Source organism: Alternaria conjuncta (assembly GCF_024043145.1).
Source record: "Alternaria conjuncta strain BMP 0040 chromosome Unknown scaffold_4, whole genome shotgun sequence".
NCBI lineage: Eukaryota > Fungi > Ascomycota > Dothideomycetes > Pleosporales > Pleosporaceae > Alternaria > Alternaria conjuncta.
In genome coordinates, this window is record NW_026250093.1 from 250,513 (window position 1) to 271,243 (window position 20,731).

General features: G+C 41.3%; 6 protein-coding genes across 6 annotated transcripts; 3 read left to right on the forward strand and 3 right to left on the reverse strand.

The window, feature by feature from the left end:
* Positions 1 to 9,148: 9,148 nt before the first annotated feature.
* On the forward strand, positions 9,149 to 9,781 carry J4E85_002890 (uncharacterized protein; the record flags this gene model as incomplete). The annotated part of the gene is made up of 1 exon (XM_051467163.1): positions 9,149 to 9,781. The coding sequence occupies one exon, from the start codon at positions 9,149 to 9,151 to the stop codon at positions 9,779 to 9,781; it is 633 nt and encodes a 210-aa protein (XP_051328322.1).
* A 249-nt stretch (positions 9,782 to 10,030) lies between these two features.
* J4E85_002891 (uncharacterized protein) lies at positions 10,031 to 11,440 on the reverse strand (the record flags this gene model as incomplete). Its single annotated transcript, XM_051467164.1, has 1 exon — positions 10,031 to 11,440. One exon carries the CDS (start codon positions 11,438 to 11,440, stop codon positions 10,031 to 10,033), a length of 1,410 nt encoding a protein of 469 aa, XP_051328323.1.
* Positions 11,441 to 11,797: 357 nt separating this feature from the next.
* J4E85_002892 (uncharacterized protein) lies at positions 11,798 to 12,835 on the forward strand (the record flags this gene model as incomplete). Its single annotated transcript, XM_051467165.1, has 1 exon — positions 11,798 to 12,835. One exon carries the CDS (start codon positions 11,798 to 11,800, stop codon positions 12,833 to 12,835), a length of 1,038 nt encoding a protein of 345 aa, XP_051328324.1.
* A 378-nt stretch (positions 12,836 to 13,213) lies between these two features.
* J4E85_002893 (uncharacterized protein) lies at positions 13,214 to 14,839 on the reverse strand (the record flags this gene model as incomplete). The annotated part of the gene is made up of 1 exon (XM_051467166.1): positions 13,214 to 14,839. The coding sequence occupies one exon, from the start codon at positions 14,837 to 14,839 to the stop codon at positions 13,214 to 13,216; it is 1,626 nt and encodes a 541-aa protein (XP_051328325.1).
* A 1,554-nt stretch (positions 14,840 to 16,393) lies between these two features.
* On the forward strand, positions 16,394 to 16,988 carry J4E85_002894 (uncharacterized protein; the record flags this gene model as incomplete). Its single annotated transcript, XM_051467167.1, has 3 exons — positions 16,394 to 16,515; positions 16,601 to 16,872; positions 16,924 to 16,988. 3 exons carry the CDS (start codon positions 16,394 to 16,396, stop codon positions 16,986 to 16,988), a joined length of 459 nt encoding a protein of 152 aa, XP_051328326.1.
* Positions 16,989 to 17,016: 28 nt separating this feature from the next.
* On the reverse strand, positions 17,017 to 18,046 carry J4E85_002895 (uncharacterized protein; the record flags this gene model as incomplete). Its single annotated transcript, XM_051467168.1, has 2 exons — positions 17,017 to 17,735; positions 17,785 to 18,046. The coding sequence occupies 2 exons, from the start codon at positions 18,044 to 18,046 to the stop codon at positions 17,017 to 17,019; spliced, it is 981 nt and encodes a 326-aa protein (XP_051328327.1).
* Between the last annotated feature and the right edge of the window lie 2,685 nt (positions 18,047 to 20,731).

Below are 20,731 nucleotides of genomic sequence, written 5' to 3' on the forward strand. Positions count from 1 at the left end.
AGTTAGCGCCTATAGCCTAAACCTAACCTTCTGCTTATTCTAGTAAGAGGTATAAACTCTTATTCTTCTACACTATAAATAAACGTACTAGCCTCTACGTGCCTCTACCTATTAAACTACAGCTCTATTTATTATATAGATTAGTTACCTACTACACACTTACTATCTTAACTACATTAATAAGGTAAACAAAGATAACTGTAGTAGCAGCGCCTAGCTAAATTAGTAGCTTCTCTAGAAAGCGCTATCTAAAGTACGTTAAGAACAAACTAAACTATAACTTAAAAGCTTTAATACTAACTACTAATTAAGTGTGTGTATACTATAATATATCTAGAGAGTCTAGCTAGAGCTAATTAAGCTAGAAGCGTAGCTATAGTGCAAAGAACGCACACTACTACTAATAAGTAATATAAGAAAGCAAAGATAAGAACATAAGAATAGGTGTACGTTGCAGAGAATACACTAACGTTAATATATACTTACTATATATAGGCGCTAACTCTCTTATAGATCTTCTATAAGGTTATAATACTAGCGAAGAAGTAGAAAGCCTACTATAATAATAACGCTGCCTTTAGAATATAGTTTACTCTAAGAAAACGCTCTCTGTAGTTAAGTATAACTCTAAATAGTACGTACTTAGTTTTAGCTTACAGAATACTACTAATAATAAGTAGTATTATTTAATAGTAGTTAGTTAGCAAATAATTTCTAAAGGTCTACCTATAGAAAGAGCTAAAATAATAAATATAAAGAGAAAAACAGACTACTTATCTGCTACGTAACTCTATATCTTATTACAATACTATTATAGAGCGTTAACTCTTTGCTAGTTAAAGATAGTAATTTCTTATATTCTAAACGTAACTAAGAGAGAATATAGAATATAATAGATAAGAGTTAGTAAGTTATAACAGAAACTATGCGCAAGTAGTAGTTTATAGTAGACTTTAATAGTATTAGCTCTTAGCTAGATAAGAAGAAAGCTTGTTAGGTATACGTCTCTCTACACACGTTATCTGCGCTAAGCTAATAATAGTAAGATAATTAAGTAGTTATAGAGGTACTAATTACAACTAGTTACGCACGCTAAGAATATTATAAAGAAGATATACTAGCTAAGTACTGCTAGCGTAGAAGATAGAATTTAACTACTACTACTTAACTAGAGGTTCTTAAACAAGAGAGATGTAAAAGTAAGTTTATTAGTGTATAATTATACTACACAATATAGGCTTACTTTTTTATCTAGAATAGACTCTGCTTTCTTAGTAATATGTTAGTAAGAGTTATAGTTATAGAAATGTATAAAGTATATATTAGTTATACTTTACTAAGCAAAGAAATATACTTAAGACTTGTCTACACTAGAATTATAAGAACTATAGTTACCTACTTTAGCGTAGTGTTATACCTAGCACTTAAGAGGCTGTAAAAGCAGCCTTATTAGAGATAGAATATAAATAGAGAGCAAGTTAAACATTAGTATTATCTACCTACTCTAGATACTATACGCTAATAAGTACAGCTTAGTTCTGTGCTATTACGCGTAACTAGAACACTTAATTCTAAGAGTAACGCGTAGCGCTAGCTAAGATAATTTAGAGAGAGATAGATACTTATTAGAGTATAGTTACTTTTATTACTAAACCTAACGCCTTTGTAAACTATAATACTAATATAATAGATAACCTCTTTCTATACATAACTATAGACAAACAGCGAGCCTATAAATAACGTAGACGTTCTAAGTCTAAAACCTACTACGCTTAGCAGGTATATAATTAAGATAATAATAGCAGTAATAGAAGTAGTAATATAAACGTTAGAGAAGATAACGCTCTAATACTAATACTAGATAAGCACATTAACTTAACGCTAGATTCTAATATTAACCTAACGCTAGAGAAAAGAACTAGCCTATAGAGCTAGAGAAGACACAATATAGAAAGAGAAGAACAAGAAGTATATACATATAAGAACTAGCATACTATAGATAGAAGTAATAAGAATAGTGCTAGCCTTAACGCTAACAACATAATAAAGCTACTAAAGGTAAGTAATGCTTTACTACTTGTAACTCTTTCTAATCTATTTATAGAAGTACTCTTAGTAGATTATTCTTAAATATAAGTATAATAGTAGCGTCTATATAAAGACTTACACTATAGCTATCTTAAATCTACTAACGTTGTTATAGAGGTTAGTAAAAGCGCTTTTATCTAGAGTAAAAAAAAATAAGAGTTTGCTACTAATGCTAACAGGCGTAGAGTAGTACTTAGAATATTACTAGAGGCAGAGAAATTACGTTATACTTATAGTAGATAATAATAAAGAAGAGAATAAGCTAGTTATATAACTACTAAGTAAAATAGTAGAGAGCCTTACTTTGCTACTATGCGAAATATACTAGAAGAAGAAAAAGTAGAAAGCTAAGCTATAATAGAACAAAGTAAATTAAATATATTAAGACTTTCTATACCTATGCTATATAATAATTATAAAATAGTAATTATACGTAAACTATAACGCTGCACTAGTTTAAGGCAAATTAGCTTAATTTAGTTAGACGTATATGTTATATTACTTTAACGTAATAGCTAATATATTACTAGATAAGAATAGTTATACTAGATGTAATATAGGTACTAGTAGCTCTAGTAGCTCTAGCGGTTATAGAAGCTTTAGTAGCTCTAGTAGTTGCAGAGGCTCTAGTAGCTCTAGCGTTTGCAGTAGCTTTAGTAGCTCTAGTAGTTATAGAGGCTCTAGTAGCTCTAGCGTTTGTAATAGCTTTAGTAGCTCTAGTAGTTGCAGTAGCTCTAGTAGCTCTAGCAGACGTAGTAGCTCTAGTAGCTCTAGTAGCTACAGAGGCTCTAGTAGCTCTAGTAGCCTTAATAACTCTAGTAGCTCTAGCGGCTGTAGTAACTCTAGTAGTGCTAGTAGCTACAGCAGCTCTAGTACTTCTAGTAGTTCTAGTAGTTCTAGTAGTTCTAGTAGTTTTAGTAGCTCTAGTAGCTCTAGTAGCGCTAGAAGCTCTAGAAGACACAACTTGTAAGCTGCCTTGCCTAGTTGTTCTAGCTGTTCTACTTATTCTAGAACAAAACTAGGTCTCTTAGGCTAACTAGTCTAACTATACAAGGCAAAATATTTTTCTAATGTAGTAGAAAGCTAAAGAGTAGTAATTTCTAGCTTAGAGTAAGAGAGTAAAGTACTAGAGTAGCTAGCCTATAAGGTATTCTTATCTAGAAATAAAGAAAAAGAGTAAAAAAGTTTAGAATCTAGAACTTTAATAAGTAAATCTAGTAACTTAATTATATAACTCTAAATATTCTAAGCTATATTAATACTAGAGTTAACGTAGTAGAGTAAAGTAGCTAGTAGAAGTAGCTTTCTAGAAGCTATTTCTAAAGATAGAAACTTATTAGAGAGTACTTAGCTAGTAGCGTTAAAGCTAGAAAGCTCTCTAGTAGACTTAATAAAAGAAAGTTAACTAAAATAAGCTTAACTAGTAGTATTAAGCTTATAAAAGAAGTTATAGCTTTTAGACTAAGACTTCTTAGCAACTTTAATAATAGGCTAAGACTTTTTAGCAACTTTAGTAATAGACTAAGACTTCTTAGTAACTTTAATAGTAGGCTATTTAGTATTTATAAAGTTTTTAGAGTTAGAAGTAGAAAGAGCTAAGTAGAAAACTATAAAAGCTTTACGTAACTAGCTATAAAACTAAAAGTAAATCTTAGCGTAGGTATAACCTTTAGAAAAAGAGCTATTAAAGAATATCTAGCGTTACGTAGAAACGCTATAGCTACGCTAGAACTTATCTTTATTACTAGTATTAGCTATTATATATAGTACCTTTTAAGAAAGGTAAAAAAATTAGTAGTAACTTTATAAGAGATAACTTAGAATAGAGTTAAAGTTAGTTAAGAGTTCTATCTAAGTGCGTAAGTAAAGAAAGATAAGTTTTAATTATATAAGTTCTTAAACTATAAAGATAGAGTAGCCTAAAGTAGTAGTAGATAAGTACTTATCTACGTAATAAGTAAAATTTCTAAAATTTACTAGCTTACTAAACTTAAAAGTTTATAGCTAGAAATAAAGTACGCGCGTATAAGTGCGTAAAGATAGATAGATAAGTAGAGTAAAGACTATAGCTTTAGGCTATTAAGTAGTAAAAGCTATTCTATAGTAAAAGAGCTATTTTTTTCTACTTAATAGTATACTAAGATAGAGTCTAAATCTAACCTATACTAGTAGTAATTAGAGCACTAAAATTTTAGTATACTCTTTTACTATCTAAAGACGCTAAACTTAGTAAAGAGCTAGTAACTAAAGCTATAATTTTATATAATAACTAAGAATAAGTAAAAGCTACTTATTTTTATTAAGGCTAAAAGCCTATAGTAAGTAAAAATACTTATAAAGTCTACTATTATATAAGGTAGACTTTATATATAGAAAGGTAGGCTAGTTAAAAGATAGCTTATATTTAAAGTTAAGAATAGTAGATATAAAATCTAAAAAAGAAAAAGTTTAGCTAGATCTATATAGAAAGAGAGAAAGAAAGCTAGTAAAAGCTAGTACTAGATAGTACTAGCTTATAGTAGTAAATATCTCTTTTAAAGAGTCTAGTAGCTTTAGTAGAGTCTAGTAGCTTTAGTAAAGTCTAGTAGCTTTAGTAAAGTCTAGTAGCTTTAGAAATAAAGATATTTAAAGTTAAAGTAAGAAAATAGCTCTAAGTAAACCTATAAGGTTTATAAAGGCTATATTCTTATACTAAATAAGTTCTATATAGTGTACTTTAATAATATTATTATATTTAGTAAAATATATAAAGAATATAATAACTACTTTTTATAAGTAGTTACTTACTTTATAAATATAAACCTACCTATAGATATCTTAAAGTCTAAGTTTCTTTAATAGAAAGTAAAGTTCTTAAAACTTATTATTATATCTAATAAAATTAAAATAAATCTAGTTAAGACTTAGACTATTTAAAAATAGTAGCTTCTAAAAACTCTTAAAGATATTTAGACTTTTCTTAAGTTTACTAATTTTTATTAACGCTTTATTTATAGCTTTTCTAATATTACTAAACTTTTTACTTATCTTACTTATAGTAACTCTAAGCTTTTTTAAATAATACTTAATACTATATATATATTTAAGTAACTAAAGTAGATATTTTATAGTAATATTATACTAGCTTACTTTAACTCTAATCTTAAGTATATTTTTAAAATAAACGCTTTTAACTATATATATACTATAGTGTTATTATAAATATAAACTAATAACACTATCTAATCTATAGCTTACCTATTAAAGAAAATAATACTAATAAAGTATAACTATAAAATTTATAATAAAAAGCTTTTTACTATTATTAAAGCTTTTAAAGAGTAGTATTCTAAGCTTACTAGTACTACTAATACTATTAAGGTCTTAATAAATTATTAGAGCCTAGAGTACTTTTACTTTAAATACTATCTTAACTATTATTAAGTCTAATAGACTAAGTTCTTAAAGAAGTTTAACTTTAAAGTTAAGTATTATCTAGATAAATAGAGTATAAAGCCTAATAGTCTAATATAGTATACTAAAAATCTTCTAGAGTATATTACTAATAACTATATATAGTATTAGTATTAGACTATTCTTAGTAATTACTACTAGAATAGTAGAAGTTATAATATAGTATAACTAGTAGGCCTCTATTTCTAAAAGTCTATATATAACTTACTTTTTATTTTAACTCTTATATATAAAGCTAGTAAAGAGCTAAACTATAATAATAGTTTTTTTTACTCTAGCGTCTTTATAATTAGCCTTTTACGCCTATCTCTCTAAGAAAAACTAAATCTTTATAATACCTTAGTAGACGTAGAAGCTCTCTTAACTTAAGAAGTTATTAACTAGCTATATCTAGAGAACGCTTAGCTCTCTACTATCTATAATATACTTAATAATAGTAACTAATATATTCTATACTATCTAATAGTAGAGAGTGTATAGTTAGAGCTAGATAACCTAAAGTCTAGTAATAATAGTAAGCTCTTTTTAGAAAATAACTATCTTTTAGTTTTCTTTAGTAAGAAGCTAAAAATATATATTATTAAGAATATTTATAACTTCTTTTTAGAAGGCTATAGTAGCTAAACTATAATATACTAGTAAGTTAGTTAATAGTATTACTAGTAAGAAATAATAGATATAGTTATAAAGTTTATAAATAATTATACTACTTACTATTACTTAAAAGTTAATTACTAAATAAAGTATAGCTTACTATACTCTCTCTTTATCTTTAAGCGCTACTAAAAGAATCTATTTATTAACTTTATTACGCTACTACTAGTATCTACTTAGTATAGTTAATTCTTTTACTATATTATAGTTATAGTAAACTATCTTTTTAAAAAAAAAAAGTTTATTACTATAAAAAATATAGAAGTACTTATAGTTATTAATAAGTTTTTAAAGTATATTTAGAGAAAAAAGAGCTACTTTAAAATACTTATATCTAACTAAGACTACTAGTTTACGTTTTACTTTTAGCGTTATCTTTATAATAGAGTTAGTACTTAGCCTAAGTTATTTACTATATATTATTTAGAAACTAATAGATAAATAGAAAATATAAATATAAACTTTAAGTAGTACTTATAATTATATATTAATTACTTATAAAATAATTAGGCTTATCTTTTACTACTAGTAGAGTTTAAAGCTAACTTAGCTATTAGCTTAGTAACTAGAGTTTTTCTATTCTAGGCTATAAAAAGCTATAATCTCTACTCTAGCTTAGAGCTAGCTTATATAATTACTAATACTAATATTATACTCTAATAATACGCTACTAACACTCTAGTTAACTATATTAATATAGTATAGTAGTATCTTTATAATAAAATTATATAGTTATAATCTAAAATAAAGAACTTTACTAACGTTTACTACTACTTTATACCTTAATTTACTATTAGAGACTAGATACTACTTAATATAAAGTATATACGCACTAAATAGCTAGTAAAGTTATTAAATTATAAGAATATAGAGCTCTACTAAGTTATATGTATTATTAATAATATAGCTTATAAACTAAATCTTTTTAATAGTTTTAAAAACTTATTTTTTATCTTTTACTTTTAGCTACTTTAGCTATATAAGAATAATACCTTACTAAGTTAACTATAAGTAGGTAACTACGCGCTACTAAAGGTATACCTTAATAATAAAGAGAACTTAGAGTATACTATTACTTAAGTTTTTAATTTCTATATATATAATATAATAAATAATCTCTATACTAGATACTAAGAGTATCTTTAATATAAGGTTAAGTAGATAAGTAATAATTAGTCTTAGTATTAGTAGCTCTACTTTAACCTTTATAGTAGTAAAAAGTTAGTATAAAACTTTTATAACTATAATTTTAGTAAACTAAGCTTTTATAATATGTTTTACGTATATAATAACTATAGTAAGCTTATTATTACTTTACTTTATTTATTAAATTCTATATACTTAGAAAGAACTAGCTAGTTATTTAGAAACTTACTTAACTATAATACTCTTAAAGCTTATTAAGTAGACTCTAATATATATCTCTACTTAACTTTAACTTCTATAAATATTTATAGCTCTAAAGTAATCTATTACTTTATAACTTATTACTCTACTTAATACTATAGTTCTCTACTTATTATAGAGTTCTTTATATAGATACTCTAGCGTACTTTAATACTTTTAGATCTTACTATTAAGAATACTCTAGGTATATTAGTAATTACTTATTAATTAAATTTCTTTTCTATTTTAGATACTTAGTTAGAACTTTAAGTATTTTAGCTAGAGAATATATAATAGTTTAGTTTCTAGCTTCTTAGGTCTATATTAGCCTAATATCTTTATATATATATATTCTACTTCTAAGTACTTCTTTTAAGCTTTACTATAATAATATTATAATTTAATATAATATTATTATCTAATCTCTATATAACTCTTATAATATATACTATATTTATATTTTTAGTATATATAATATACTTTAGATCTTCTTAAGAAAGAAAAAGTACTTTTTAGTATTTTAAGTTTTTATATAATATAATAGTATAGTAGTAAAATTTTTAAAAAAGATAAGTTTAAAAATAATAATAAAATAGTAATAAATAAATTCTAGCTTTACTATTTTTTCTTTTACTATAGTAAACTTTTTAAAAAATAAAAGCGTTATTAAGATATTAAATAGTAGTAATATACTATAAAAGCTAAGCTTAGTAGCTAAGTTAATAGTAAGTATATTAAAGGCTATAGTATATATATAGTATACTTAAAAAGTAGTACTTATAGTAGTTACTTTTTATATTTTTTTCTTTTTAACTTATACTTATATATAATTTCTTTTTTTAGTTACTATTTACTTTATTTTATAGTACTATAATAATAGAAAGTAAAATAAGCTACTTATAACTTTTATAATATTAATAATTTTAATAAAAAGATACTCTTATAAATAAGAGAAATTATAAGTATAATACACAGCTCGCATAGTAAAAGAACTACACCTGTAGGAAAGAGGTTTATATGTAATAGAGGGATGGGCACGCCCTTTGTGCACTGTGTATATTCACCCAAAGCCTAGACGGATGTCCAATGTGAAAGCTCGTTCAGCGTCCGCAGGGTTGACTTCGTTCCACTCGTACGCAATGAACAACTGCGTAGAATACATGGGTAGACCCCAAGTCAATCTGACGCCTTTCAGCAACGTGTCTGCTTGCCTTGACTTCACCGTACCGGGCTCAACTGTGGCCATTCAGATAAATATGTGCTAAATTTGCTCCCTCAGTCTCCCCCAGTCCCTCCGAACAACTACTCATATCCACCACTAAGTAGAACACCACAGCATGAACGCCGACAAAGAAACCAACGCAGGATGTTTCAAAGATAGTAAGTCTTCCTATTTCATCAACCTCCATCTCGCACGCTAACGAGTTTAGCGAGCATGTGCAACGAGGCCTCCTCCGCTCCTGCATCTTGGAATAGTTTACCAGAGGAGCTGAAACTGGCGACCCTTGGCCACCGACTCCACATTAATGGCACTCTCACGGCCATAACTCATCCCATCCGTGCAAAAATGGCTAGCTATGAGGCTTTGCTCCTCACCAGTAAAGAGATGAATAGACTAGCCAAGATTTCGTGGGGAGAAAACCAATTCCTTCTCTGTTGGCCGAGCGCTGGCCTACAATACCCACGACCGCCCACGTCTCTCGCAGAACAGGTTCGTAACTTAACCATCGAAATCTTCGTGGATGGCCGATTAGGTTGGAAAAGGATGAATGAAGACGCCAAATTCCCGTACTCATGGGATGTCCTCCTCGACACCGAAAAGAGCTCCAGACTGCGTCAACCAACACTGAAGAAGCTTAGAGGGAGCGAGAATCCGGCCGTCGCCTGGCAGTCAGAGTTTCCCGCCCTGAAGGAGCTCACAGTCGAGATCATATTGGCTGGGAATCTAGATGACTACCACAACCACAGGAACAAGATCGGTAGGATTCACTGGTGCATGGACAAGGAAAAAATCGAAGAGCACTTCGAAGGCTGTCGTACATATCTCAGCACCTGCGAGCTTACAGTCAAGGTCCGTGGTCTCAGATGCGGAGACTATTCAACCGATGGAGATGCCGGTCCCAATACCAAAGCCTGTCCCAACGGGTGCGCTGAGAAGATTGCGACATGCTTTGCGGCTCTCGTCGAAATCAAGGATTAAGTTGACCGTGTGGACGAGGACGATGATGAGGTCCTTTGCGGACGTTGGTATGAAACGGTAGTCTTGGAAAGAGTGTGTCGACTTAGTAAGCTCAGAGCTCGTGAGGGGAATAGGATAGTTGGCTAGATGTTTCCACGGCCGACTTGGTTCATGAGAAGAAGTTTAGACGGTTAATAGAACAGTACGTTCATGCCACTGCTGCACTCTTAGCTTAGTGCACTAGGCAGCGCCGGTCTTACACGATACATGCTAGCCCTCACTGTCAAATACCACTTTGCTTCTTCCCTGTGCACCTTCATCAACCGCACTTCCAACCTTTCTGACCACTTCTTTGTCGAAAAAGGCAACACCTAGCTCTTGACTTGTGAACCAACTCGCCCGGTCTAGATTCCCGGAGCCTAGGACGAGGACTTCGTCATCTACAATAGTCATCTTGAGATGCGACTGTTGGGGCTCTCCTGCTTCGTTGCCCCTCTTCTTGGGTCCACCGATCGGTTCGAAGTATGAGACATGTAGGCGACCGGGCTTAGGAGTCGCCATAGCTGCTTCCTCATCGTTCGAATTGCCACCGTCGTGGGTCAGCTGTTGATAGCGTTTGATGAGCTTCTTGATGCAGCGTGATGTTGTGGTTCCTGCTGTGACCAACTGCTCGAGTATCATGAGACGTTCGGAGGTCAGAATGCGTACGTCGATGCCGCGTGCAAGCGCTCTGAGTATGGCGGACAGAACAGGTGGCGCAGTGACATTTGGCGTCTGAATACGGATGCTTCTTTCAGCCTTTGCAAATAGTGTGAGTATGAAAACGTTCAGAGGCGTTGGCGGAGCTCGAAGGGTGTCTTGAGCTCCAACGAAACTAAAGCGCGGATTACGACGGTGTGGGCTGGGAAGGAAGACGGTATGTATACTGCGAGCCGACAGTAGTGCAGACGATTTCAGCGCACCGTGAAGCTTTACCGCAGCGCTGTCGGGAACGTCGAGACTAGTCGGAACATCCTCTCGCCGCTCCCAGAAAGTACGATAGAATTTGAGGAACTGTTCGACAACAGGTCCAGTAAGGGTGACGGCACCCTCGAACCATTCTTCCCAGCTGATGTTGCAACTTGGTAACACTGCCGTCTTCCGATCGACGATGATGAATTTGGGATGCATGACACTGAATGGTAATATGAATATAGACTTGATCTCGAGGTCCAGTCCATTGAGCTCAGACGGGTCAGGCAAGCCCAGCTTCTTCACCCATGCTGAAGGCGGATACGTCTGTCCTGAAGTGGCCTGCTTGTGAAATAGCTTCTGAAAGACCGAGCTGGAGGAAAAGCAAAGTCGAACTCTGATCTTGTCCGTCCCTCTCCTGACAGCCTTGTCGGAGAGTCTTCTCAGAACCTCGTTCAGTGTTTCAAGAGTTGTCGATCTAGCCCAGAAGCAAGTGACCAGGATAAGCTCGCGGCTAGTAGACTCGAGGAGAGGCACCAATGAGTCGTAGATTGCAGATCCAGTTCCAGTCATGAAAGTGTCGAGATTAGAGGTGGTGATCAGGGACCGCGGATAGCGGGCATAGTAGCTTGGGTCATCGGTCGCATTGGCCGGCGCCGCAGCATCCAGGGCTGAGATGAAGGGCTCGTTGAAGCTGGATACGACAGGAGATGGTGTTGTCGGTGCCATAGTCCTTGTATCCGAGACTCCCGTTCAGAGCAGCGATGCAGCAGTGATGGAGAGGGAGTGGTAGCGAGATTTGACTGTTGATGGATGACGTCGGGTCGGACCTGTCGCGACTGCCATGAGGTAGACGCGTCAAGACTAGACCCCATCCGGAAAGCTCGGCAGGGATCATCGGGGAAGCTCCAGTCCCCGCCAAAATTTCGGAAGCTCTTCGCAGTAGACAACATCACCAACACCCCCGCGGTATCACACGAACGCAGCCTCGACTAGCTTAAAACGATTGGCTGTAACCGGATCCATCGATCATATACCTCACACTCTCGAAACAGAACGCGCCGTCCACACAGGCGCATATTCACCATGCCAATCTCCATCCTCCCACCCAGCGCACCTCTCCCACCACGGCGCGATGCGAACGACGAATACGACGACTCCGATGTGGAAATGGAAGATGATGACTTCGCGACTTCCGGCTCAAAATCGATTGTAACGCCCGGCGAACACATAACCTCAGATCCTCAATGGATGCGCGGCCACGGCACCTACATCCCAAGCCTCCCTCCGTCCTCCACCACGATAATATCGACCGTCGCCGGTACCCTGCACAAGACCAACAAACTGCTTTCCGTACAACCGCTGCGCGCTCGATACCAACCCGAGATTGGCGACTTGGTCGTAGGACGCATAATGACAGTGGGAACGAAGAAGTGGAATGTGGACATCGCAGCGCCAATGCACGCAAACCTGCCTTTGTCGAGTATAAACTTGCCCGGTGGAGTGTTGCGACGCAGAACGACAGTAGACGAACTGAACATCCGGACGTTCTTCCAAGAAGGCGATTTACTCGTCGCCGAAGTGCAGAGTCTGCACCAAGACGGCACCGCATCCCTCCACACGCGATCGCTCAAATACGGAAAACTGCGGAATGGCTTGTTTACCAGTCTAAGTGGCGCAGGAGGTGGCATACTGAGTCGCAAGGGTGGTGTAGTGAGGAGTAGGCGGCAAGTGTTCACGCTGAACACCGCGGCAGGCGAAATCGACATCGTACTCGGTGTCAACGGATACATCTTCATCAGCAAACACATCGCGACGAATGCGGACCCGAAAGAGGTGGGTATCAACAGGCTGGACGAAAGCGTGACCGAGACGCTGTACTCCAGCCAGAACGACGAGATCGAGCCAGCTGTTATGCGGGAGATTACCAGGGTCAGCACCTTGATCAGGGGATTAGTAGCGTGTGGCGCGAAGGTGGATGAGGACATGATTGTCAAGGTATATGACGGCGCGGTTGAGCTTGAGGCAGAAGAGCAAAGTCTAGGTGGTGTGGAGAGGGGCATTGGCGCCAAAGGTGTCGTAGAAGCCGTGCTTGGACGTATAGAGGTGGAGGCCGCCGGCTGAGGATAGACGAAGCTCGAGGCATTCACAAATATTCAGAAGTAAAAGACATGGGCATGCCATGCCGCTCAAGCATCAGATCTATGCGTCCTGACGGGTTGTACCCGCCGAGTCGTCAACGAGCAGCTGCAGCAATCATTACGCTGTGACTTGTAGTCACTTGCCAGAAGTGTTCTAGCAACAGCACTCACGGAGCGCACACAGATCGCGCACGCTGAATAGAATTGTAAAGATAGTCAATCATACATTACTCATTGTGCAGTGAACACATTATACCCCATCTAAAATCGTATATGTAAAACATCGGCCCTGTACAAAGCGAGCGGAGAAAAAAACTCTCGACATGAACAAAACTCCGAAAGTCGGTAGGCACACTGCCAATCACCCTTCCATAACCAGCAGGCCCTCCCTCTCCAATCTCCTGAGGCTATCGATATCACCACCAGCCTCTATAACAGCCTTCATAGCCGCTCGACTAAGCTTCCTGCGCTTATCGGCGGCTTCCTTCTCTCGTCGCGCTTTCGTCTTGCTGGAACCGCTGGGCGCGACGCCTGTCAGGATCTTGCGGCTGTCGTCTGGCGTGAAGTTTACGAATCCGACACCGCCACTGCTTGCGCTCGTCTGCCGTGAGGACTGCTGGGAAGAATGGCTGGATTTGCGTCTTGACGATTGGCTAGAGCGATGTTGACTTGACTTGGAGCGGTGGAAGCGGGGTTCGACGCGTGGTGAGGGAGAACGTGAGACTGGTTGGCTGTTGGGCAGCACTTGGGGTTGCGCGTAATGGTGCGATGGCCTGTTGTACATGGCACCGTAGCTAGCCATATCGAACGAGGCTGAGGCTCTAGGGGTCGAATAGCTATCGTTCATAGCGCCAAAGTCAAATGCGGCTGAGTCGTAAGAGATTCCTAGTCCTTCCAGTCTCACATTGTGGCTCGTAGATCGCAGATTGCTCTGACCAAAGCTGGTAGAGTATGGCGGCTGAACGGTGGGGTCGTTCTCATTCCACCAACCTGCTGTCTCAAGGCTGTTGCTAGTGTCGCACGAGGCTGAGAAACTAAGATCCAAAGCCGGCGAGGGGTCAGGGCCCCATGTTGTCACGGGTAATTGGAGAGAGGGAGGCGGGGTCTGCAAGGCTGAGAGAGCCGCACTTGACGTGCTAGAAGAGCAATAGGCGAGTCCCATGTTAGCGTTGAAGCCGCTGTCGGAGTTGCTGGAATTTCCCATTGCTGGCGATGCAGATGGAGTCAATTGGTAGTTCGTATAGTTCGACCTGTCGTTGGGCAGGCTCGAATAGTCATTAGTGTAAGCCTGGTGGTAATTATGGGGAACACCGCCATTGTTGCGCTCTTGCTGATCCAGATTGGAAGAAAGCGGGGGCGAAGCGATACCATGTGACGAGGCTCTCGCGGAAGATTCTGTCGGGCTGTCCGTCTTGCGAGTCCACGCATCCGCGATGGTCGATTGGAAATGAGATGATTGCATCATCTTGGCCGAGACTGAAGGATGTGGTCTCTTGGTAGACTTGGTAATGCCGCGATACTTCGGTCGACCGTGAGAGGAAAGAGTCTTTTTGACAGATCGTCCAGAAGGGTGGGGTCGAGATGTAGGAGGCTGAGAGGTGGACCTTGAGTGATTTCTCTCCAGCTCAAAGAGATCTTCGAAGCTTAACAACTCGGAGTCGCTACGAGAATCAATGCCGGAAGATGATGTAACATAGAAAGAGGAGGCAGGATCATCAGATCGAAACGAGGTTGCGTTTTGTGCGTACTTTTCGAGAGCCTTGTGCCAAGCAGCCTGTGTTTCCCGATCGAGTATAGGCTCAGGACCAAAGCATTCGCTTCCATTTGACAAAGACGATTCGAAATGATGCGTCGTGTTATCTGAAGTGGATTGCTTAGGCGTTCGGTCATTGAAATGATTGAGTAAATCTGTCTCGACATATTGTTCGAATAAGCGGTCCAGGTCGACTGCTTCGACCTCTTTGTCGCCGGTCGACCGTATTGGCATAGTGTCGGTGGAGTGTTGATGTTATAGCGATGAAAGGAAGTAGGTTTGCAGCGTATTTGGTTATGTTGGCCGACAATGGATAGGCGAGCGAGTGACGTTGAAGGATGTAGCAGAACTGGTGGCGAGTAAAGGCGATAAGTAACACGGTACTTGTACCTGACTGATGGAGACGCTGTGGTGGTTACAGGCCTGCACGAACTACTTCTGTAACGTGCCAATGATGCACCGTAACAAACATGCTAGACAAACCTAGACTAGAGAGACTTAATTTTGCATCCAAATATGGCAAAATACCTTACCAGCCATTTCCTACTCGGTGTACATTCCAGCTATACTTAGCGTAGTAGGTCGAATTGGGTTGACCCGGGGTTGGCATGGGGGGACCAAGCCCCAACCCTTTGGTTTCAGGTAGCTTTGAGGCGTTCGCACCGCCCGTGCCTCACAACCTCTCGAGCCCGCGACTAGGGTAATTGAACATGTCGTAATGATGGTAGGTGCGTGCCCATGCAGCCACATACCAGCCGTTGGGTATTCTCCCTAGGTACGTTGCCCATGCCGCAGGTACCCGTAATACGACAATCGGGTTGTAGATGACGTTCTTTGTTGTAGTGTCTTCGTGTATACCGAAGCTCGACCTGCATATGAGTGAGAGGTAGCGACCTGAGGGTTGTTTCAAAGGTAGAAGTCGGAGGGGCGCCTGAGCAACTACATTAGGGCCACAGCTTAGATTGTTGAGCAGACCACGTGGACTACGAAATTTTCAATGCGACAAGACAGTCTCGCCAGTTCAGTTACCAAAAGCCTGGTATCCGGCAAAGACAGATGCCGCAGACAGTTTCGATTCGTCGATTTCGAATTAGGTCTGCAGATTCTGAGAAGTGGATCGATGGCCAAAAACAGATGCAGGAACGGGGATTTCCGATCGGCCAGGATGTACCTATTGCAGGGACCAGAGCTGTGGATCAAAGGCAGGTAAGCGTAACAACGTGAGATCTGCAGCACGGTCAATCTGATGTGCACTCCGGGGCGTGCACGTTGGGGGAGCCGCAAGGACTCAGTATGGGTGGACCTTCCAACTTGACGAGGTTTAGAACAATTTGAAACTGTATCGCAGGATCGAGATGGTAGTGTTTCGATGTGCGACAAGACCGCCAGGTCTCGCTTTTGTTCTCACCAAATTGTGACGGCATTGTCTTCAGTCTCATGTGTGTGGTTTGATTCTGGGTATGTGGCCAATGCAGAGGCTCGTCATCCTATTTCGAAATAGATTGCGCTTTTTGAGTGACTGGCCGGCGTCGGTTGCCACAAATCTGATGGTGGAGGTGATGCCAGAAAGTACGCGTACACGATGGCAGCATGGTGTTGAGGCTTGCCCAGGCGCGCACGGGCGGTTAGCGCGTTGTACGAACAGCTGTGGGTCAGCCCCGGACATGGGCAGCTCGCGAGTCTCTGGAGTGACGACTGTACCAGCACAGCACCGACGAGATCGACGCTCCTATTGTCGTGTTTGCTGTTGCAATTCTCTTGCCTGATTTCGCACCCTACACCAGTGTCATGGATCCCGACGCGCCCATGGCCAATGAGCCGGAGCCAGGAGTCTTCCGTTGGATCATGGGCTTCCTTCTGGTCGGCGCATGCTGGGGGCTTACAACACCCTTCATGCGCAAAGCTGCCATGTAAGCCTCAAGCTCCGTCATGTACCATATTCTGCATTTTCTGGTCCTTTCCAGAACGCGTCCAGAGCTAATTTGTATTCGCCAGGAACTACACGCCGCCCCAACGCCCCGCCCTCACCGATCCAAACAACTCCTGGCTGAAGAAAAAAGTCTTGGGCGTACTCTACGCCGTGATTGGCGTCTTGAGCAGGCCAGCGTATGCGATACCGCTATTGCTGAACGTCACCGGCAGTGTGTGGTTCTTCATATTGATAGGCAAGGCGGAATTGAGTCTCACGGTGCCAATTACGAACTCTCTTGCGTTCTTATTCACCGTGTTGGGAGAGTGGTGGGCAGAGAAGAAGGTCATCAGTCGAGGTACGTTGTCTAATCGTGTATGTACGAGGGATATGGGCTAACACCAAACAGACACCTGGATAGGCATGGCCTTTGTACTCGGCGGGATCGGATTATGCGTCCAGAGCAAATCTTGATCAATCTACCTATAATTCTACATGGTCGTTACCAGTCCCTCGCGAGCCTGTTGTTCGTATTCGTCCCGTTCGCTGCTGTTACCTCCTTGGACAATCTCGAAAACCCTTGTTCTGGTGGCTGCAACCAGTTCCTCTCGTCGTACTTCTCCTCGCCCTCAATGACGTGGAACGTGTAGATGTTGCGGCTCTTGCTGCTCGTATTCTTTTCCGACTTGTGGAGTATGTTACCATGGATGAGCACTAGAGTCCCAGCCTTGACCTCACCCATGTCGTATCTTTCCTCCTTCTCGACCATCTCGTACTCCTTCTCGCCGTTCGTTTCCTGCTTCAAGCTTTTTGGAAATCTGGCGCCCTCGTTGTCGATGAAGCCCGTGCCGTTGCCTGTTCTTACAAACCTCTTCTCAATGGCAGCACGCTTATGACTCCCAGCAGCGAAGCTCAGACATCCGTTCTCCTGTGTCGCATCCTCGAGCGCATACCACCATCCAACCGCGCTTGGCGGATCCGTGTACAAAAAGGTGCTATCTTGGTGTGGTGGCACTGCGCCGCCTATCTCTGGCTGTTTGCAGATGACCATGGATTGCAGGACACGAGGGTCGCGGAAGCCGAGGGAGGAAGCGATGGCGGCATTGCGGGCCGACAGGGACATGCTGCGGAAGGAGGGTGAAAGCTCGTGGAGGTAGTGCCCGATCTTGTTGATGGCGCGGTGTTTGGGTTTTGTCAGCGAGCCAGACTTGTCGAAGGCGTCTGCTCAGATGTCAGTGTATTGTTTTGAGTTTCCGAACGCGCTACGTACCCTCTTCAAAGAAGAACCGCACCTTATCGCCGGATTCTAAGAAGTAGCTGTCTCCAACGTGATCGGCGCCGTCGTCACCACCAGTTGAGAACTTGGTCATGGGATGGTCGTCGAGTGAGAAGTCGTTGAGCATCTTATTCGTGTCTTCCACCAACTGCTTGACCGTTTCTTGCGACAGAGCATCCGGTATCAGTAGGTAGCCGTTCTCATTGAAGAAAGCGAGCTGCTCGGGCGTGAGCCCTTCGGCGGTTTGCGCAGTCATGGCCGGATGAAGAATTGGGAATACGTATACACTGTGGTATGAAGGATTTTGCAACGACAGCTATGTACAAGTGACTGTTCCCCAGCTATCGCGTGCAGGCCGTGGGTAAGCGTCGGAGTTGGCCGTAGCCTGGCGCGATGCCATGTGCTGCCCCGCTATCGACCCGCGTCGTCGGGCTTAATTCCGCTCAGAACCAAGCCAGCCAGCCTCATTCCAAACGCGTCGCGATGTGAGCAGCCCTCGACCCATCCATCGCCCCCATCCGCGGCCCCATCAACGATACCCACCACTAGCTTTCAAAGATCCGAGCATCTGGTCACAGGTCCTCCAACCCGCAGTGCCACGAAACGATAGCTCGCCCTGCTGGCTCATCCCCAGCAATAAAGAGGCACGACCGGGCCCTGGCTTCAATACTACGCGACTTATACCCACGCTAAAGACAGCTGTGGTCACATCGCAATCCCGAAAGACAGGAGACGAGCACACCGAGATGCAGGGAGATGAAATGTCGGGTCGTGTAACTCCAGAATAGCTCACCCAGGCAGCAACGACGCCATGACCTCGACCCACGAAGGCTGTCACCCTTGCGTTTGCGGCTCTTACGACTCTGCACGTGCACACTTCCCACACCGAGGAGACGACTGATGGCTGAAACAACACGTGGAGGCTCAGCGGGCTCCGTCCCTCCGCCCGTAACTGGCCCTCTACCTAGCCATGCATGACATAGGGCTGATGTGTAGCGGGGAACGCCCTCAGGTCCGGAGACAAACAACCTCATCGTATCCCGACTGCATGTACCTGGCTGCATGAAACAACAGGGTCTCGGGTGCATGGAAGTCATGGCTCCGAGGTCTTACCGTATCTACTAATGTTGTCGAACACAACTTGAGGGATGCGATGAACAAGGGCGTGCTGGAATACGCTACTTTCTCCTCCATGTGCCCTGCGGAATCATGTTTCCCCCTTGAATCGGGTGTCCAGACTTCCAAGGTTCGCTTCCTCAGTCACGTTTACACGACAGCCTTGGCATCAACACTCAAGATTGGTCAAGGCTATCGCGGCTGATGGCAAAATGGGAAATACCGCTCAAATCGACTTGCGAATAAAGGTAGCTCCTTCAGTTACGTTGATTGGCTAGCGCACCTGACCAACCCTTGTTGTTGCTATAAACGCAACAAAGAACCTTGACTCGCGCGAGTAGCACGCCAGACTCTCCTACAGTTACCTCGAAACCATGAAAGGAATAATCGTGCTGCCTGCTGGGAGCTATGTTTCGTCTCCAAAAGGATGAGCACCTGCCAACTGAGGATATATTAGCCAGTCTTTGTCAGATCAATGACGTCCATGTTTCCGACCTACAGGACAACGATCGAAATAAGCACTCCATAATATTGGATCCTGTCCGTCAGACGGCACGGCAGCTTTCGTGCATCATATGTACAGCGTCATGGCAGGGCTGCTTATCACACGACGTCTTTTGAGAGCTCAGGTACAAGGAAAGGGTTTCATTGCTCCATCTATAGGATCATACCATACGAAATCCACGCCTCCAGAAAGTCGCCCGACAAGAACATCGCCTGTCATCAAGTTCCCATCCGTTTCCTTACCCTGTACCTCAACAACCCGGATGATGCAGTACTAAACATTGCGAGGGACGAATGTCATGACGACTTTTGCGAATGGCTTGATGAGCAGAAGCATCGAGCACCTCTCCAAAACGGTCAATGAGCATATAAGATGATGATTCACCGCGTTCTGGGCTGGTGAGCTGTTGCCTTGTTCCCTTCATGGACGCATGCTCTGACATGCACTGTCCGGTCTTGGCACTATACTACATAGCATCACCCTCGTCGTTCCGAGCATTCAGCAACCTAACGCTTTGCCGAAAAGAGTGAATGAACTCGAGATGTTTCTGCAACATCGCTGAGAGGCGCTTCAGAGGTTGCGGCCTGAGTCCTACTGCTGACGGACTGTGGATACCTCGGAGGCTCTTCGGCCATTTGTCAGCCTATGCGACGAGACAGTCAAATGGCGTTAAGAGCCAAGTCAGGCGTACCGGAGCCTAGTCATATTATACGAGCAGCCGGCTACTCAACCTACGAATAGATTAGGGCAACCTGCTGTTGGCATATACGAGACGACTGAACGGTCGGTCGGCACGAGGTACGCTAATCAAGAAGTCTACGTGGCTAAACAGTGCGTCAGCCTAAGTAAGTTGGCATGCAAAGTATACGCTCTGTGACATGTCTGTGTAACAGAGTTGCTGCTATATACTTGAAAATGCAGGATTTCGATCACCGAGGAGCCTATCATTGCCCCTGGTGGCGTTAGCGAGTGCGCCAAGTCGTGCAAATCTACTTCGTATCACCACAATCGATCACGGCGCGTGCCGTTACTGCATAGCCATGGGAACGGCTACCCGTAGCCACCGGCTTGCCGTTCTGTTACACGGTCGATCATGCGAGGGCAGCTTACACCTCACTCCGATCTTGCAGTTTAATTTGGCTCAGACGGGGTTCAAGAACATATCCCTTATTGCGATGTGCAGTCGTCGTCACTTGAGAAGAGACGAAAGAACTCAGTCACCGTATTACAATGTACGCGCCCGGATGTTCGTGTGGTTCGAGACATACGCCCGGGCGCGGGTCAGACACCCAGGTGCCGTCTACATCAGTCTAGCCTCAT